A 19,989-nucleotide genomic window follows, 5' to 3' on the forward strand; every position below is an offset into this window, starting at 1 on the left:
AAGTAAATAAGTATTTCACTTACACAACAACTTTGTGAGAGAAGTAATGTTTACCCATTTTAGAGAAGAGGAAGAGAAATTACGGAATTAGGTAGGATGAGAGCCAGAATTTGAACCCAGGCATTCTGATTCTCGAGCCTAGGAACATTATAATCAGCCAGGGTCCAGAAGAGACACAAAAACCATGTCAGTACTTTGAACAGGGAAAATTTAAAAAGTACTGTGTAAAAGAGGTAAAAGAAAATTCTAAGGTATAACAAAAGTGGCAGATGAGGAAGCCACCATCACCCTTAACTGCGGTGGGAAGTGAGCAAAGAAGGAACCTAGATAGAAAGAAATCCCTGCAAGGCTGAGATTGAGAAGTTCCAAAGAGAGGGTGTGGCCGCTGCAGGAACACCAGGCCTGTGGTGCTTGCTTTGCCTGCCACTCTAGTTGAGAAAAACTGGCTGCAGTCCACTTGTGGCTGGGCCATGTGAGTTGCCACCACTGCTGAATACTGCTGGGAGCTCCCGGCACACAGAAACCTTTGCTCTCTGCAGAAAACAAGACTAGGAGAGAAAAAGTTCCTTCTTCCTCTTCCAGCCACTCGTTGCCCTCTATTGGTAGAACCTAACAGTGAGCTAACTGGTCAGAAAACAAAGCCTGACAATTGGTAGTTGACCGCAAATAGTCACAAAGTAGGGCAAAGAACGGTAGGCTTAAAATTGAGGAGCAATAAATTAATAACTGGTCTAAACACTGTTCTGCCTCCCGCATCTGACCTATCCTGAACTTGTTAGAATTTTCTGTACTAGGACAGTTTCCATTAGAACTCACTTATTTTTCATTTGAAATTGAATTCATATAAAATGTGATGAACTTTCAAATCAAAATTTTAATCTACAGACTAATGAGCTAGAAGGTGTTATGAAGAACACAGAAGAGAAATAAAAGCAGAAATGATTAGAAGGAAAAATGCAATGATGGTTTGTAGAATCTATAAACAGAATTTCTGGGGCACCTGGGTGGCTCATTCCTTAAGTGGCTGTTTTCATCTTGGATTATCCCAGGGTTGTGGGCTTGAGCCCCACATTGGGCTTCCTGCTTGGCGGGAAGCCTGCTTCTCCCTTTCCCACTCCCCCTGCCTGTGTGCCTGCTTGCTCTCTTGCGTGCGGGCGCGCTCTCTCTCTCTCTCTGTCAAATAAATAAATAAATAAATTTTTAAAAAAGATTTTTATTTATTTATTTGACAGACAGAGATCACAGGTAGGCAGAGAGAGAGGCAGAGAGAGGAGGAAGCAGGCTCCCTGCTGAGCAGAGAACCCGATGTGGGGCTCCATCCCAGGACCCTGGGATCATGACCTGATCTGAAAGGCAGAGGATTTAACCCACTGAGCCACCCAGATGCCCCAATAAATAAATAAAATCTTAAAAAAAGAAAAAAAAAAAAAGGATTTCTGCCTTCAGGCTATTATGTGGAAAGTAAGATGGGTACATAGACCCTTTCAGTTCCTTGAATTGGAGTGGAATGCTTTGCAGATGTAGAAAAAGCTTAATACTGATTTGAGATAAGCAGTTGGAGATGATGGGGGTTCATCTGGTATTTATTATTATAGTTTGTATAACAACACCTTTTCAAGGAGAATGCTTCCTCATCTAAGGAAGAGACACTGTGCTTTCATTTAGAGTGCTAGACATGTGACTTATTACCAGGTAAGGAGTATCTACTACTGTTGAAACTGGTGATTGTTATGGTGATTACTATACATTCTATTCACTGTAGCTGACTTCTATAATTTGGGTATGCTGATAGTCCAGTGAATTACATAATTAAAAGTAATACTGCATTTCTTTTAAAAATGGTAATTCTGACACTTAATCACTCCAGACCTTTACTTCCTCCAGCCAACCCCATACTTGTTTATGTAATGTAAAAAGGTAAAATTTCAACTGATTTTTTAAAAAAGTTCTATGAAATAAATTAAAGCTACCATAGGAATATGTAAGTCCTTTATATTGAAAAGTTTATCTTTTATAAACCTTAATTTTATAATGTAGATGTGACAGCATAGAAAAGCTAAAGGCCCAGATACCCAAGATGGAACAAGAACTGAAAGAGCCAGGACGATTTAAGGATTTTTACCAGTTTACTTTTAATTTTGCAAAGAATCCAGGACAAAAAGGATTAGGTAAGAATTTTAAAAATTATATTTGGTGCTTCAAATATATTTAAATATGTTGACAGTGTCACTTTTTTTTGGTAATAGAAAGGTTTGTGTTTTGAGCATTAAGTCATCATGAAAATACCAGTTACTGAAAAACAATAAGAAACAATGAACTTTTAATTAATCAGAAAATACCATACACGATAGATAATAAGGTTACCCTGGATACCATATCTGAACCACTGATTTTTTTTTTTAAGAACTGTAATACAGAAAATAAATAGTTGTTAAAATTTCACTGGCATACATGTATACATTTACTTGTGTATATTTATGGGTATATATATTTGTGTATATGTATTGTATATATATAAAATAATATTTATTATCTAGAAGATATTATAGGCTCATAGGACCATAAATTATTTCACTGTGAATCTGTAGAAATAGCATTGTAAGATTTCTGAGTCATAGAATGCTAAAGAAATCTATTCTTTTTGTTTATGATTTGTTTGGAAGTTGTAAGAAAGAATAAAAATGAAGATTATCAAGTATAATCCTCTGCAGAAATCCTATCTATAATCACCACTCTTAACAATTTTGATCAGTCAGTTTGTGCTGTATGTAATATCCATACACTTGCTTTGGGGATGGCTAAGGGATATGAAAGTAAAAGCTACAATGTAATTTTAACAGTTTACCTAGAAAGATTTGACGATAGCAGGTAATACACAATAATAAACGTGTGTGAGGGTTTTAGATAAAAGGAGTAATGAGTAAAATGGTTGGGAAATGCTTCCTGGGCAAGATGGGATATGAACTAAAGGATATGGTATTTAACTCTGTAAGGAAAGATAAAAGGTACTCGAGAAGATGGTTATTAATGACTATCTGAAACGTCAGAGATAAGCTTGACTTCTTTGTAGGAGAGAGAAAACATTAATGTGATTTTAGTGGGATTGCTTATTTGAAGATGAAGTTGGTGAGGCATTGTAAGACTTGACAACCACAGTCTTCTTTTAAAAACAGGGCAGAAAAAGTTTAAATTAGATTTGTGGACAGTAGGGATACACTGAAGATTTTGATGGTATCAGTATCTTCCGTTTACTGTGTGCCTGGCAATGTGCTAAGTACCTCCACTGCTTTATTTCATGTTTAACAGTTCTATGAGTTACTCATTTCTTCATTCAATAATTTGTCACCTGCCATGTGCCGTATACATAGTAATAGAGTGCTGGCCATTTTTCTATCCTGATTTTTGCAGATGAGGAAAACTTCATATGCCTACAGGAAGGTTAAATAACTTACCCAGTGATGGAAGTAAGTTTGTTTTTGATTTTGAAGATAGTAGTTAGAGAGACTAATAGGGGCCTTTTGTACTAATCCTTCTTTATATTTTAAATTAGAAGGGAAAATGCATTGAGAAAAGGATTATGTGAATAGGGATTAGACCAAGGAAGTGCTTGAAAGTCTGTGAGGAAGGGATAGGTGTACATTTGTATTGATATTTGGCGTAATGAATGACTGAATGTGATTGAATTGATTGAAGATAGACAAGATATCTGTAAAGCAAAATTACAAATAGTGAAGCCTCCTTTCTAACTGATTATTCAGTTTAGTTTGGATTTTCTTCTTGCCGTAAAATTCCTCATTTTGCAGGCAGAATAAGCTGGGATGGATGATGTGTTGGGTTAGTTTCTCTACTATTTGTGGCCATCAGTTAACTGGGCTGTTTTTTCCTGGTTTCCTCCTTACTTCCCACAAGTAAAAACTGATTAAAATTTTTGAATTTGTATGTATACACTGCAGTAACTATTTTTGTTGTGTTTAGAAATGTAGCACAATATTTTGGTAAGATTAAATAAAATGTTATGAATATAAAGTGTTGATTTAAATGGGCTGAGTCTGTTTCTTTAGTTATATGCCTTTCCTTTATTGGAGCATAAAACTAATGATATTTTGGTATTAATATATAGTTTTGATATTGAATTTTAGTTTTTATTATATGTGGTGAAAATAAAGCAAAATTAAATTTTTGGTAGATACTGGATATATTAAATTGGAATTTTGGATTATAGGAAAAACTGCAAAAAAGATGGTACAGAATTAGATTTTAAAATTTTACTATCTAATGTAGAGTACTGAACTTAAGAAAATTGTAGTATTTTTGATGGATGTAGAGTTTCTGTTTTACAGGATGAAAAAAGTTCTAGAAATTGGTTGCACAATAGTGTGAATGAACCTAATACTAAGTGAACTGTACAATTAAAAATGGTTAAGATGATACATTTTGTTATATTTAACCACAATTTTAAAATTATTAAAAAAAAAAAAACACCCCGTAGACTGTATAGCCCAGAGTGAGCCCTAATGTAAAATACGGACTTGAGTTAATAATAGTACATCTATATTGGCTCATCAGTTGTAAGAAATATACCACACTAAAGCAAGGTGTTAAAAATAGTGGAAACAGTGGGGGGGGGGGGGTGGGGTGGGGAGGTGTATGGGAACTGTCTGTACTTTCTTCTCAGTTTTTCTGTAAGACTGAAATTAAAAATTTTTTTTAATTTAAAAAGGGAAAAAACATAATAGGAAGACAAATCCTAGTTTCTCCTTTTGTTTTGCATTGGTGTTGAGTATCAGGAAATGTAATGACTTGCTTGGTTGAAGAACTTAATTAAAAAGAAAACCGTTTTCTTGACAGCCTTTCTGAAGGCTCACAGGGCTCTTAAATTACAGTATTTGGCAGAGAAGAATTAGAGGATCATAGGAGAGGAGGTGAGGCCCAAAACAAACTGGCAGAGTGACAGTGACAGCACTGTGGTTTATTTATAAATAGCTCTGCTAGTTATAATGAGAGCTGGTGTTTTCCATATTTTCCCATTTTTTATTACTTGATTTCCTTTGACACCAGGATGGGATGCTTCCACTCTCACTGTCTGCTTCAGGCATCTGGCATTTCTGATAGTCTTCTGAATCTTAAATTTGAAAGAGATTTCGTAACTTGTCTAACCTGTCCAAAGTAGCATCCATAGCTGATGCTCATGTAGTTGGAACATCCAGGGATTGGACACACGTTGTTTCAGGAAGTGGTTGGTTCTTGTCACAGAATACTCCTTCTTCTTATCACACAGGAACACAGTTCTTATGAAGTGAACATTTTTGTCTTGCTGACTTCTACCATTGCCCTTGTTTGTCCTCCACCCTCAGCAGAGCACGGAGGAAGTCTGACCATGTAAAGACTGCTGTCACTTACCCCCTTCTTTTTCTTTCTTTTGTTTTTTCCAGGTCAGCATCCCAATTATTTTAACTGTTCTTCATTTGAGAAGACCTTTGTTATTCCTGTTACTGTCCCCTACCAGGCACATTTCCAATTTCTCAGATTCTCTCAAAATAGAGCTCTTAAAGCTGAACATAATACTCCAGAAGGAGGTTGTTTAATGTAGAACGCCATGAGTCTGTTATTTTTTGTGAGACTATTCATTCTGTTTGGTCAAAAATTACGTTTGTTCTCTAACAACCATGCCATTTTTAGGACCATCCTGAACTTTTATCAGACTAAAGATTATAGGTTATTTTCTTGTGAACTGTGGTTCAGCTAGAATCTTACACCTGTACAGTTGATTAAAAAAATTTTAAGATTGGGGTGCCTGGGTGGCTCAGTGGGTTAAAGCCTCTGCCTTCGGCTCAGGTCATGATTCCAGGGTCCTGGGATCAAGCCCCACATCTGGCTCTCTGCTCAGCAGGGAGCCTGTTTCCCCCTATCTCTCTCTGCCTGCCTCTCTGCCTACTTGTGATCTCTCTCTGTCAAATAAATAAATAAAATCTTCAAAAATTTTTAAGATTATTTGTTAGACGTTTAATATTTAGAAATAATTTTATAAAGTGTTTTTAAGGTATATTTTCATCTGTGTAATCCCATTTGGTTCTTGTAACAACCCTTTGAACTGTGTAAAAAATCTATCATCCCCTTTGTCATAAAGATGGAGAAATTCATGGATAGAGAGGTTGACCTACTAAGGTAATGTAACTATAGAATTGGTAGAACTGGGATTCAGTTTGAGATTTTCTGGCTCCCTGTTCTTTTTTTTTTTTTGTATTTTTGTTTGTTTGTTTTAAATATTACATTGTGCTAACTGTGGATATTTCTAAGTAAATGAAGACATTGTGAATAGGATTGTTAATCACCATTCCATCTTCCCTAGTGAGTTGGCAACATTTTGTTTCCCTTAGGGACAGTATTTGGATCCAGTCTCGATTCATTTCCATGTTCATTCCTTTTATGAAAGCCCACGTTGCCTTGTTGATTTTGTTTGACACTGGGATTACCTCATTTTTTAAATTTTACTATAAGGACTTAAAAATTCATTCTGCAAGTATCAGTTTTAGGCAATTTTGTTATTTGTGCTTGTCTCTTTTTCCTCTGTATTTTCCTTCTATTTATTATAATCATTGTTGCCACTTGTTACCTTCTTGTCGAATTTGCTCTGTTTTCCAATACTGCTTCAGAATCTCTAATAATAATCTTAAAAATTATTAAAAATAAATAATAGTGATAGTAAGGACTCCTTTCTTTATTATTTACCAGGCACTGTTCTGAATGTCTTATGTCTATTAACTCATTTAATCCTTACAGCAACCCTGTGAGAGTAGGTACTGTTAAATTTATTTTAAACAGAATTATAGAGAGGCGAATTCACTTGCCCAAGTTCCCTTAGCTAGTGGTAGAATTGGAATTTAAGAGGCTAAAATACTATTTCAAACCACTTCTCTCTAGCTGGGCTCTTCTCTCTGTCACGCAGACATTTCTGTCTAAAGGGCAGTTTTTCTAAATTGCTAAAAGGCAATTGCCATTTTATCTCTGTACAGTCTTATGCATTTCAATTCTTTTTTTAAAAAGATTTTATTTATTTATTTGAGGGGAAGAGGGAAGGAGAAAGAGAGGGCATGCATATACACATAACATAAGCGAGCCAGGTGGGAGGCGTGGAAGGGGTTAGAGGGAGAGAACTTCAAGCAGACTCCTTACTGCATGTGGAGACCAATGTGGGACTCGATCTCAGAACCCTGAGATCATGACCTGAGCTGAAACTAGGTTGGACACTTAACTAGCTGAGCCAGCCAGGTGCCCCTGCATTTCAGGTCTTAATTATAAGTTATTAAGTCTTTTAGAGTATACTTTTTTCATTCAGAAATATTTATTGACTCTTTACTCTGTGAGCATAGAGTCAGGAGCATCTTAAGTTTGTCTGGGTGAGTTTGCAAAGTCTTCACAAAAATGATTAATTTTTTTTTTCACACAACAGTGGTTAATTTTCTTGTTCAAGGGCTCATATTGCAAGCATTAAACCAAGCATGGGCTTTGATTCTGTGAGCCCCAATTCACATATTTAGGAAAGTAAAAGCACACTGTGATCATGTATATGGATGAAAAACTAAAGGCTCACAAGTTAATCACATTGTAGTTTTAAATTTCTACAGCCTAGAAGCCAGAAGTCACAGATCTTTTAGGTCTTTCTGGATGTTCCACAAGGTATCTACACTTTTCTTGAGCTGGGCAACCTCACCATCCTTCAGCTTCTGGTTGATCACCCTGGTTAAGCCCTGAGTGCTCAGGATACATGGAAGGCTCAGGAAGACTTCGTTCTCAGTGCCTTATAGCCTCTTACCACTGTTGACACCGGATGAATCCTGGATAGGTTTTTCAACATGGATTCAGTGAGATCAGCCACACTTAATCCAGTAGCCCAGTTGGTATATCCTTTTAGCTTGATGACTCCATAGGCACTTTCAGCCACTGTCTTAGGCACTTCATTCTAATTTTCATTGTCATTATCGGTTCCCATTTCTGGATTCAGTTCCTGAAGAGAAACATCTGCCACATTCAGTCCACTCCACACAACCTTGTGTCCACACCCACAACCCTTGAGTCGCCATATTCTCCCAAAATCCATCCATGGCAGCTGCTGGGATGAATGCCAAGATTTTCAGCCATAAGATAGCAAAATCTAGCAGAATTCAGATTATCCCTACTTCTAATGACATGGTGCTTGCATGGTCCACTTAGTTTCCAGGTAACATGTTTGAGAATATCCACTGGGTTGGAAACCACAATTATGATACAGTCAGGACTGTACTTGACTACTTGTAGAATAATGAATTTGAAGATTGAGTCAGCTCTCTCCATTGTTGGTGGACTCCTGCAGTCACCACCTCAGTCTTAGAATTGGCAGTCACAGAGCAATCTTTATCTGCTACAATTTTAGATGTCTGAAGAAATAAGCTCCCATGTTGCAGATCCATCATTTCCCCTTTGAGTTTGTCTTCCAAAACATCCACACAGGAAAGTGGATCAGCTAGATACTTTCCTAGAATGCTGATGGCACATGCCATAACAACTTGTCTAACACCCACCACAGTGATCTTGTTTGGGAATGGTTACCTCTTCTGCAGCTGGTGCAATCAGCTGTTTCCTTAAAAGTTGCCATCGTGGGGCGCCTGGGTGGCTCAGTGGGTTAAGCCTCTGCCTTCGGCTCAGGTCATGATCCCAAGGTCCTGGGATCGAGCCTCACATCGGGCTCTCTGCTCAGCGGGGAGCCTGCTCTCTGCCTGCCTCTCTGCCTGCCTCTCTGCCTACTTGTGATCTCTATCTGTCAAATAAATAGGAAAAAAAAAAAAAAAGAGTTGCCATTGTGCCCAGAGAGAACTGGCTGTAAGAGTCAAGTGAGGAAGACAATGTTAGCTGCGTGCGTCTCCTTCCGTGCAGGATCTGCAAGCAAAGGTGATTAATTTTTGAGCTGTGAAGAATGAGTATATGTTTTTGAGGCCAAAAAAAAAAAAAAAGCCATCTCTTGTGGAGTGATTAGCAAGTTCAGTTGTTCAGAGGTGAGAGACCTAGCATCTTTGAGGAACTACAAATAAGTTCATTTAACTAGAAGTGTAGATTTTATCTGAAGACAATAGGAAAATTATTGGAGATTTAAAAATAGTTTTTAGTAGACATTATTTTTTGAGCTGTTTTAGGTTTACAGCAAAATTGAGCAGAAGATACAGAGATTTTCCATGTACCCTCTTCCCCCACACATACATAGTTCCTTCCACTATCAACATCCCTCATGAAAGTAGTACTATTTCTTACAGTTGGGTGTACATTATCGGTGTACTGATGCATCATTATCACCCAGAGTTCAGGTTTACGTTAGGGTTCACTCTTGGTGTACATTCTGTGGGCTTGGACAAACATAATAACAACATGTTATCTATCATTACAGCATCCTACAGAGAATTTTCACTGCCCTTAAAGACCTCTGCTCTGCCTATTCATCCTTTCCTCCCTCCTAACCCCTGGCGACTGCTGATTTTTTTTTTACTGTCTCCATAGTTTTCTTTTTTCAGAGTTAGCCTTTTTCTGACTGGCTTCTTTCACTTAGGAATATTAATATGTATTTGTTTTCCTGCATATCTTTTCATGGCTTTATAGCTTATTTTCTTTTAACACTGAATAATATTCCTCTGGTTATACCACAGTTTATATGATCTCTCTATCTACTAAAGGACATTTTGGTTGCTTCAAAGTTTTGGCCATTATGAATAAAGCTGCTATAAACATTCATGTGCAGTTATTTGCATGGACATAAGTTTTGAGTTCATTTGGGTAAATACCAAGGATTGCAATTGCTGAATCATATGGTAAGAGTATGTTTAGTTTTGAAACTGCCAAACTGTCTTCCAAAGTAGCTGTACTGTTTTGCATTCCCACCAGCAATGAAAGAGAGTTCCTGTTGCTTCACATCCTTGCCAGCATTTGTTGTTGTCAGTGTTTTGGATTTTGGCCATTTCAAAAGGTGTATAGTGGTATCTCGTTGTTTTAATCATTGAAGAATTTTAACATGGAGGTGACGATATATATGCCTGAAAGGTTCATGTGAAAGCATTGTGGTTCTTTAAAAGGAGTGGAGTCAGAACTAAAAGAAGAATGATTGGTTATAGGCTCTTGCAGTGATTTAGCTGGAAAAGGACTCTAGCATTTGTCCTGTAGTAGGGATGGAGAAGAGATTTTTAAAAAACGTACTTAGAAGCTAAAATGAAAGTGCCTTGACTGAAAGTGTGTGATGAGGAAAAAAGGAATTTCTCTATCAATTCTGAACACCTTTAGGGAACATTTGGAAATGTATGCGTGCATTTTTTGGTTGTCATAATGACTGAGGGTTTCTTCTGGCATTAGGAGGGTGCTGTATGTCATACAGTGTATAGGGCAGTTCTTCACAATGTGACATTGTGTTTCATTGAGAAACACTCTAGGGTGAAGACGCTGAGAGATGGAATAGCAGGTCTGTAGAGGGTAATGAGTTCAGTTTGAGCTCTGTTGAATTTGAGCTGTTTATGGATACCCAGTTGAAGATGTCCTTGGGCAGTTTGATATGTGAATCTAGAACATAGAGATAAAGGATTCATATTTAGGAGTTGAAGAGTATGACGTGGGAAAAGGTGTAAGGGTTTGAAAAATCTGTGGAGGGTAGAAATGGTTATCGCTAACATATACAGTATTTCAGAACACCAACATCGAATGGAAGAATGGAGGAAGGGGAGCCAATAAAAGAGAAAGCCAGAGAGGACAGAGGAAAATTATTAATAGAGTGCTATCAGTTAAAGCTGAATGGCAGTTCCATGTAGAAGGTGTATTCAGTTTTGTCCAATATGACAGAGAGCCAGCTAAATTAAGGACATCAAAGTGTTTATTTGGCAACGAAAATAAGGACATGAAAAGTGTTTAATAGGAAGAGATTACTTTCAGTAGAGTGACAGAGGTACACGCTAGTTTATAGAATTAAAGAGTGTGTGGGAGGGGCGCCTGGGTGACTCAGTGGGTTAAAGCCTCTGCCTTCTGCTCAGGTCCTGATTGGGAGCCCCGCGGGCTCTCTGCTCAGCAGGGAGCCTGCTTCCCTTCCTCTCTCTCTCTCTCTGCCTGCCTCTCTGCCTACTTGTGATCTCTGTCAGATAAATAAATAAAAATCTTAAAAAAAAAAAAAGTGTGTGGGAGGTGAGGAAATGGGGCAATGAATGTAGATTACAAAAAAAAAATTCTCTTCTTGAACAACCTAAACCTTTAAACATCATTCGCATATACTTCTGCCCTTGTCAGATTCTTTCTTTCATGTATCAGCTGACAAATGGGTGTTTATAGGTGTCTCCTGGTTTGTAGTTATTTGAATATCTCTGTCTTATCCTTATTTTGTGAGAATTAGTTGAAAAGGGAAAAAAATGCTAGCACTAGTAATAAGCTTAGTTATACATTTCATGCATTTGAAAGGAAGAAGAAAATCATTAACATGCTAATGACAGCCTTTGTGCTGCACTTGAGCCACACAGTTAGTATGTTTGATTGTTAAAGAAAAGAACAAGAACCTTAGAGGAATATTGGCTGTAGAGCCTTAAAGACTGCAGAGATTATAAAGGTATTACAGTTCGGAGTTAGTGTCATATTTCTAGTTTTCTTAAAACTTGGGGATCCGAATTTGACTTTTAGATTTGATTTAGGACACATTATGTATAAAAGTAGAAGACTTCATGTGCTGTTTTAAGATTATCTGTGAAGCAAAAGAGAAAGAGGTAGCTAGTTAGCTAGTTAAGGGGATGAGAGATCTAAGAAAGTTTTTTTTTTTAAAGGTAAGTTCCATAACCTGAGCATATTTCTTTATGAAGGGGGAAAAGCCAAAAGACAGGGCAAAGTTGATGTAGGGAGAGAGGAAAATTAACCAATAGGTAAGAAGGATGGTATTGGCTTGAGAACAGTGGTGTCAGGGGCTTATCTTTGGGCTTATCTTTGGGTGAGAGAAAAGTGACACCTTTTCCACTGAGTTTGAAGAAGACATAATAATGGATTTGAAGGTAAGTAGAGTATTTCCACATGGAACTGTAGGGAGTTCATTGATTCAGCGGTTTTGGAATGCATAGTTTGTGTTTCGGTCTGCTCGTTTGGGGATATCCAGTTCCTATCCTTGAAGAACTGAAGTTCCAGTGCAGAAGGGGATTTTTTTCTTATGGCCTGTATATTGTTCTTTGAGGTAGGATGTGAGCCTTCTTGCATCTTTCCTGGTCTCAGGATTCTTTAGGGATGGTTTGGAGATCAGATCTGAAAGGACTTTTACTTTACTTGGGATATAATTTTTCCTGACCTGGAGATGTAAATTTACTCATAAAAGCTTGATACTTACTTAACAGGTTTAGTTCCTTGAAAGAGGTCATAGTTCTTTCTGTCATGACAGGTATTGTACTTTGTCATGTAGTGGTATGGTTTCACTCTGCTCCAAACCCAGTCAAGTAGCCATTTATATTGTTTTCAAAACTTTTCCAAAAGCAAATCTTAGTTGATGAATTTTAATTTTTAAATCAGTATTCTTAGTGGTCTCTGAAGTCAGGTTCAGTCATTGTGGAAAGCAGTCATTTGCATTACAAACTGTAGTAGATAGTGGGTCTCAACTGGGGGCAGACAACGAAAAATTATTGGATCCCAAATGTCAGAGTTGCTGAAGTTGAGAAACAGTGATGTACATGTTAATACTTATCTTTAATACTTATCTCAGTCAAGTGTGCTTCTCTGCATTATGCAGTTTAAGCTTCAGAACCCCCCCTGTGAGGTAAGTGGTATTCTTCCTTCCCTGAAGGGACTGTTCATTAGTGAGGAGTCAGGATGCAAACCTTGGTCTTAAATGTATTTGAAAATTTTATGAATAAGTAGTCAGGAAAAAACTTTTTAAAAAATTTTTTTAAAGGACTATCTTTGGTCTTACCTGTTGTTTTTTTTTCAGGGATAAATATTCATGGAATTTGAAATACATAATTTATTTTTAATATTACAGATCTAGAAATGGCCATTGCCTACTGGAATTTAGTGCTTAATGGAAGATTTAAATTCTTAGACTTATGGAATAAATTTTTGTTGGTAAGTTCATGTTTTCTGCAGCTCCATCTTTTCTGTACCTTTTTGCTTTCTTTGAAGATAAATTAACATTTTTTAAAGCATGACTAACTCATCTCAGAGTGTGTAGTGGACATAGAATGAGAAATTTGATTAGCAGAATTTCATTACACAAGTTATTTTGCATTCTTGAATTTAGCATCATTTGGGCTGATATTTTGAAACTCTCTTTGGTGATTTGGATGTTTTTTGCTTATTTTTTAAAAATAGGAACATCATAAACGATCCATACCAAAAGATACTTGGAATCTTCTTTTAGACTTCAGTACAATGATTGCAGATGACATGTCTAATTATGATGAAGAAGGTAATGAATGTTTTTGCCTTACTAATATTGGTTTTGTTTTTGTTTTACTTTATTGCATACTTTTGAACTTCTTATCTACTTCTGCTTTTCATGGAGTTGGATTCTGTCCTCTGACCTTTTATTTGTGTTGTTTTGAATGTGTAAAGTGCTTTTGTCCTCTTTACTAGTCTACGTTGTTCTGTTTCTTTAAATGCTGTCTTCCAGAAAGGCATGAGTAGTTTCCATCCATGTTTTAGGTTTAGGTTTTCAGTTTACTTATACTACTTGTCTTAATGTACTTTAGTATTTGTGTTTTTATTGTTACCTGTTTATCTTGTCTGTGAACTTAACTGTAAACTCAAGGTTAGTGGCTTTGTTAAATTTGAAATGTACTTCAGCTGCCTACTGTAGTACTATTGGCATTCAATAAATGATCGTCAATTGGATTCTTTTCTGATATTTTTTCATATATGTAAAGAGATGATATTACCATCCACTACGGGGACCTGTGCTTTTATTTTTTTGAGAAGTGGCAGTGGTTTACGTTGATTTCTTCACACTTCCTTACCTAGCCTCCCTTGAGAATTACCAGGATATGATGCATTTTTGAGATTATTGAATAGACAGAGGTGCTCTTTGGAAAATCTCCAATGCCCTTGGCTTCCTTTAAAGTGTCCTGGAACTATTTAATCAGAGATTATTTTTTTTTTCTCTTTGTTTTCGTATGATGTAGTCTTCAGTAACGAGTGAGAAATATCTAATCCTGGGTATGACTGATGATAATTGTGCTTTCTGTAAGGCCTTACACGAAATTGGAGAACTTCCTGATTCGGAAGTTAGCATGTGGATGTTTAGAGGCACGCATATATGCTATTCAAAATCTTTTAGTATTTTATTATCATGAAGTAGGATAGAGTTTGATACTTACTGTTGATTTCTGTTGTAAGTTTGTCACAAAACACCTGGAAACTTTTTTCTTCCTACCTATGCTCTCAGTGCTGATGACATGACACTATAGCCTCGCCATTTAAGCTGCCAGTTCAGTGGCCTTCAGAAAACCATGATATTGTTGATTGATTACCAGAAGAGTTATTATTTATTATTCAGGGGATTATCAAGTTTTAGAATAATAGAGCAGAGAGAATACAGGAATATTTTAGGTAGAAACTCTAAAAAGTCAGAATTTTGGAAGACTTACCAGTGGGAATATTTGTAATGATATACTCTAACTGTTATGGCAAAGGTATTTTAAGAAGTAAAGGATTCTCTAAAATGTTTTATTTCTGCTTTTCTTTCTTTCTTTGTTCCCATACTCCCCCCCCCCCCCCCCCAGGAGCATGGCCTGTTCTTATTGATGACTTTGTGGAATTTGCACGCCCTCAAATTGCTGGGACAAAAAGTACAACAGTGTAGCACTAAAGGAACCTTCTAGAATGTACATAGTCTGTACAATAAATACAACGGAAAATTGCACAGTCAATTTCTGCTGGCTGGACTGAACTGAAGATCAATCCTCACAATTCAGACTGAGGGTTGTGTCAAAACTTTAAGGATACATCTTGGACCATATCGTATTTCATTCTTCTAATGGTGGTTTGGGCTTGTCTTCTAGTCTGGGCCGCTCTAAACATTTATAATTCCAACATTGTGGATTTCATCTTATATCTGTGGACCATCCTAGTTTATTCTCCCATAAGTCTTAGAAGCTTTATGGTGATTATTTTGAGGTTTCCATTCTTGCATAAAGCACAATGCTGTCTTCATCAGAAAACAGTTTGGCATAAGAATTAAACATATGAACATCACAAAAAATTTATAAAAACTTCTTAAATATATGCTTTGGGCTAGTTGCAAAGACTATGCTGATAGCACTTCCAATAAGAGTGATATATTTAAGTGTACCAGATCTGGAATGGTGTTTGGTTTGGGGGGATTTTTTTTTTTCCTGGCAAATCACATGTATTGTTGATGTGAGTAGAGTAACTGATGTCAAAATAACCAACGTGAGAAATTTTTAGGATAACTTGGTGTGCCTACCTGAAAATTTTATTGTGTTTCAGACCCTCAATTTCAAAGGTTCCACAGAACTAGTCTGCACTTACCTTACCCATGTTTATATATAGTTGTCTTACAGGGAACTTTTATTTAGGAAATGTCTGCATAATGTTAGATTCTACTCCTGTCTACATTATGCACTACATAATTGGATTTCATTATGATTTTGAAATGCTTATATGCCTGTCGAATAAGTTAAACTATTTAATTTGTTTTGAATGTTTTAGATTGCCACACAATACAATATTCTAAATTTAGGCATGGGGGTTTATTTTTGTTTTGTTTTGGTTTTTTTGTTTGTTTGTTTTTGTCAGCACACTATGGAACACAAATGAAATTCTCTTAATTTATAAGAAGATAGTAGGAATTAAATTTTGAAAATGGTCATGATGAGCCATGAAGTTCAATCCTTATAGGTACTGCTTTCAGACAAATAGTCCATTTTTGATGACTTCTTATTTTGTTGAAATTGCTTTAACTGCTAATCACTGTGGTTGCCAAATACTTCAGGAGCAAAAATTTTCCAGCAAGCATGTACTTGATGCAAAATACCAATCTGGTTTTTATTCTTGTATATTATTTAGTTTCTTCACTTTTTTTGTTTCATTCGAATTAGCTCAGTTTTCACATCAAAGCAGAATTCTATCTTGTATGTATTTTTTTCATTACAAGACCCACGAACTGCTTTCATGCTGAAAATGCCTCATTTCTTTGTTCACTTCTTGACATGTGAAGGGTTTCTTACTTTCTTAAACATTTCTGTAAGGCAAGTAAAAAAAAAAAAAAAGTAAAACTTCATATAGTGGATGGCTTTGGTTTTTAGCAAGGAATAGGTTTTTGCTTGGTATATCCAGGCAACTCTCTTAATATACCAATGTTAAAATTATCAAAGGAATGTACTTCAGAATAGCAGTACGTTTTATGTAGATGTGGAAATGATTTTAAGAAACAATGACATCTTACAACTACTTTTTATTTACACAGTTTCTGAAATGGAGCTTTCCCCATAGATACTATATTAATATTCCAATCATAACTTTAACTCAAGAATATAATTCTACCAAAAGAATATTTTGAAAACTTGTGTTCGGGTTACTGGAATTGGTTATTTTAAAAAAAGGAAAAAGAAAAAAAGAAGAATCCTGCTGCTTTCAGTATTTCCTGATTTCATATTTGTAAATATAAAGAGGAACTTCAATTATGAAAAATTTAAAAAGATATATATATATATGTACTATTTTGTTTTTTTTGTCTTGAAGATTTTGAGTTATGGTATTGTTTTCGGATTGATTAATTCGAGTATGCTGTGTTTTAAAATGAGATCCCATTAGCTTTTTTTTTCTTCCCTCAATATAAATGGTTTTTCTTAGAAGTCTGATATTGGTTCATGGCTTAGTGCCTTGGGTTTACAGACTTTTCCTTTTAAATGCAAGACCTTTTTCAACAAAATAGTGTTTGTCATCATTTTGGTACTAAACATTTATAATTACTGTGTAATTATAAACAAAAAATACATAAAGCTTTGAATATAATTATGTAGCATAAAAGTTAAGGTTGTTCACTCTATGATGGCATCTTAGAATTAAACAGTACTATTACTAGGGCTGAAAAGAGAAGACTGGTTTAATGTGGTGTGATTATTTTGAGGATAAATGTCTGGTTACAGGGAATATTTTGTACTAAAAAAATGCTTATACATATGGCCATGTATGTGTGTGAATGTGTCTGTGGGAGAGTTTGACAGAGAGAGAGGTTGAAAGATCCACACACATGTGCAAACACACACAACTTGAAATGCTTTAATTCATTAAGTGTTTCAGTCTTCATTTCGGTAAACTCCCCAGGCTGATTCTTTGTTTCAAATTGAACCACAGGTACAGTTTCCTTTTTGCCAAATGTCAAAACAGGTACACATTTCAAAATGTAATGCTTTTTAAATAGTAAAGTGTATAAAATTAGAAGTGCCCACATAAAAAATACTTGAGATCAAGATTATCTTTAGTGACTATCATCTGCATATCTCTGTAAGTTCGATTGTGCTTCTTAAAATCCCTGTCATATTACCAACAGAGGCAATAAAAGCTTCAGTGAAATTGCCATGACTAAATCTTTTCACATATTATTTCAGTGTAATATTTTAAAGACTAAAATATACCTTAAACTTTTCCAGGAAGAATAATTATTCATGGAAAGAGCATTGTAATGGCAAGTTTGGGGAAGAAAAGACATGCCAAGTCTTGTTTACTACATTTCTAAAATGTTTACAACTATACTGGGCTGCTTTATTAACAGTACTGTAGTTGTGTAATATGGCATTATAAGTGTGTGTTCTTCATTAGACTTTTAAAAAGTTTTAATGAGAGAAAGTAAATAACATGGGATATCTTTTATATAATATCCTTACCGGGGAATTCTTATTTAAGCAAGGCTATACTATTTTTTTTCCCTCAGAAAGATTTAAGTGAATGAAGTGTTCATCTATTTTTTATTTGATGATAAGGAATTTGGGTAGTTGTAGCTAGTTTAATGTGCACTTTGCTTAGATTTTTTAAAAACATGTTACTATGAAGACTACGCATTGTAAACCTTCTGTAACTTTACATATGAATGACAGAAGAAAGTTAAACCTAATGAATTTTGGAATGGAAAGGAAAGTGGTGCTGGGGAAATTTACTATAGTTCACAAAGTATGCCTTTGTAAACCTGAATCAACTTTTAGCAAGAATTAATTTATGTAGTTCTAAATGTTAAGTTGTATATTTAATAGAAAATAATTATTTGGCACCTCAGCAGTTTTCTTTAAATGTTACTTTATAAAACTTTTTAACAATATAATTTATATTGAATACATAGATGTTTTGATAAAATTTTAATCAAATTTGATTATGTAATGATAAAATGTTTTTAAAATGTGAACTATTTAACATATATCTTAATAACTGAGGACACAATACCTGAATTGTGATTTTTACATAATGTGATAATTAGGGTTCAAATTATGGCTCATCATTTAATTGATTATAAACGAGTATATTTCTAAACTCTTTACTTGCCTCCATTTTTACAGTCATATAGCAATAATTTCTATTTTTATTTTATAGAAATGTGAAGTTATATGTCATGGTATCTTTACCTTTGATTTCTGAGGGGAAGGGGTTTATATTTTGTAGTTAATATAAACTTGAAAATTCTTATCAATACAAATCCCCCTTTCCAGGTTTATTCTTACTATTTGTTGCCATTTTGGTTGAATATTTGCTTTATTTGTATCTGATTCTGGAGGCAGATAGTGCTGTGGGCTTTTAAATTTTTTTTTATTTTTTTAGTTCATAATACAGATACATAAATGGTTTTACCAGAGCATTCTTGCCATCTTACTTTCCTGTACTGCCTGTTGGGTAATTGGCATTTCCTGCTGACCAACTTGTTTATTTGACCGCTTTCCACTAGGCTCAATGTTCTGTTTTACTGTGGTTTTTGGCTTTTCTTTTCTTTTTTTTTTTTTTTTTAGATTTTTATTTATTTATTTATTTGACAGACCGAGATCACAAGTAGGCAGAGAGGCAGACAGAGAGAGAGGAGGAAGCAGGCTCCCTGCTGAGCAGAGAGCCCAATGCGGGGCTTGATCCCAGGACCCTGGGATCATGACCTGAGCAGAAGGCAGAGGCTTTAACCCACTGAGCCACCCAGGTGCCCCGCTTTTGGCTTTTCTTAACCTATTTTTAAAATCTGTCATAAATAAGGAAATTATGATAAAAGGTACACAGTCTTTGTAGCAGATGGGATTCCTAAAAAGTAATGTATTTATGGAGTTTAAAAGACATTATTTTGGGAATTATTTTAGAATTATCTGTTTTTAAAATTGAGGTCCCCAAAAGTCAATTTTTTATTTAAGTATATCCCAAGTTTTTCATATGAGTAGTGCTTAAATATTTTGAGTTTAATCTTTTTGTATTTGTGCTGTGCTGAAATTTGATTTCTAACATAGATTGGTTTTTAAGCCATCCCTTGAGTCTGCTGTATTCTGTAGGGTTGGGTCATGGAGCCAGGGTGCCTCTTCGTCCACTTTATCCATAGCTACCTACTTTATCTCTTACAGATTAATGGCATTTTGTTTGAAATTTGGTTTGGGAAAAATGCTTGGTTATTTTTTTTTTTTTTTTATGTCTGGTTTAAGCGGGAACGTAACCACTTTGGCCAATTTTTCAGTGGAATGGAAAGAGAATGGAGTTAGACCAAAATTAAAGCAGTTCTGACCATAGAAGACCGCAACTGCTTTGAAAGAAGAATCCATCAAATGATTTTAAAGTGAAGAATTTTGAACCATAGTGAAAGCAAAGCTTGATTTGAAACAATGAAGTCTGAAACTTGCCAGAGGCAATACGTGAATGGCTTAATGATGAAACAAAACAAAAAGGATATTTTGTATTTAAAATGTATATATTTAAAGCATGTTCAATATAAGTATTTACTTAAAATTCTAGTTCAAGTTATGAAGTACTCTAAGAAAACTTTGTATTTAATGG

The 19,989-nt window shown here is 35.4% G+C and overlaps 1 protein-coding gene and 1 pseudogene across 1 annotated transcript in view; one reads left to right on the forward strand and one right to left on the reverse strand.

The window, feature by feature from the left end:
- Positions 1 to 19,467, forward strand: part of DCUN1D1 (defective in cullin neddylation 1 domain containing 1) — a 34,115-nt gene extending 14,648 nt beyond the window's left edge. The window contains exons 4-7 of the mRNA XM_059391465.1: positions 2,038 to 2,168; positions 13,004 to 13,086; positions 13,333 to 13,429; positions 14,742 to 19,467. Of these exons, the coding sequence (XP_059247448.1) occupies positions 2,038 to 2,168; positions 13,004 to 13,086; positions 13,333 to 13,429; positions 14,742 to 14,821 (391 nt within the window). The 3' untranslated portion in view covers positions 14,822 to 19,467. The remainder of the gene's footprint in view (positions 1 to 2,037; positions 2,169 to 13,003; positions 13,087 to 13,332; positions 13,430 to 14,741) is intronic.
- Positions 7,634 to 9,481, reverse strand: LOC132010067 (L-lactate dehydrogenase B chain-like; annotated as a pseudogene).
- Positions 19,468 to 19,989: the final 522 nt, after the last annotated feature.

The sequence above is a fragment of the Mustela nigripes genome, chromosome 2, assembly GCF_022355385.1.
Source record: "Mustela nigripes isolate SB6536 chromosome 2, MUSNIG.SB6536, whole genome shotgun sequence".
In the NCBI taxonomy this organism is placed as follows: domain Eukaryota; kingdom Metazoa; phylum Chordata; class Mammalia; order Carnivora; family Mustelidae; genus Mustela; species Mustela nigripes.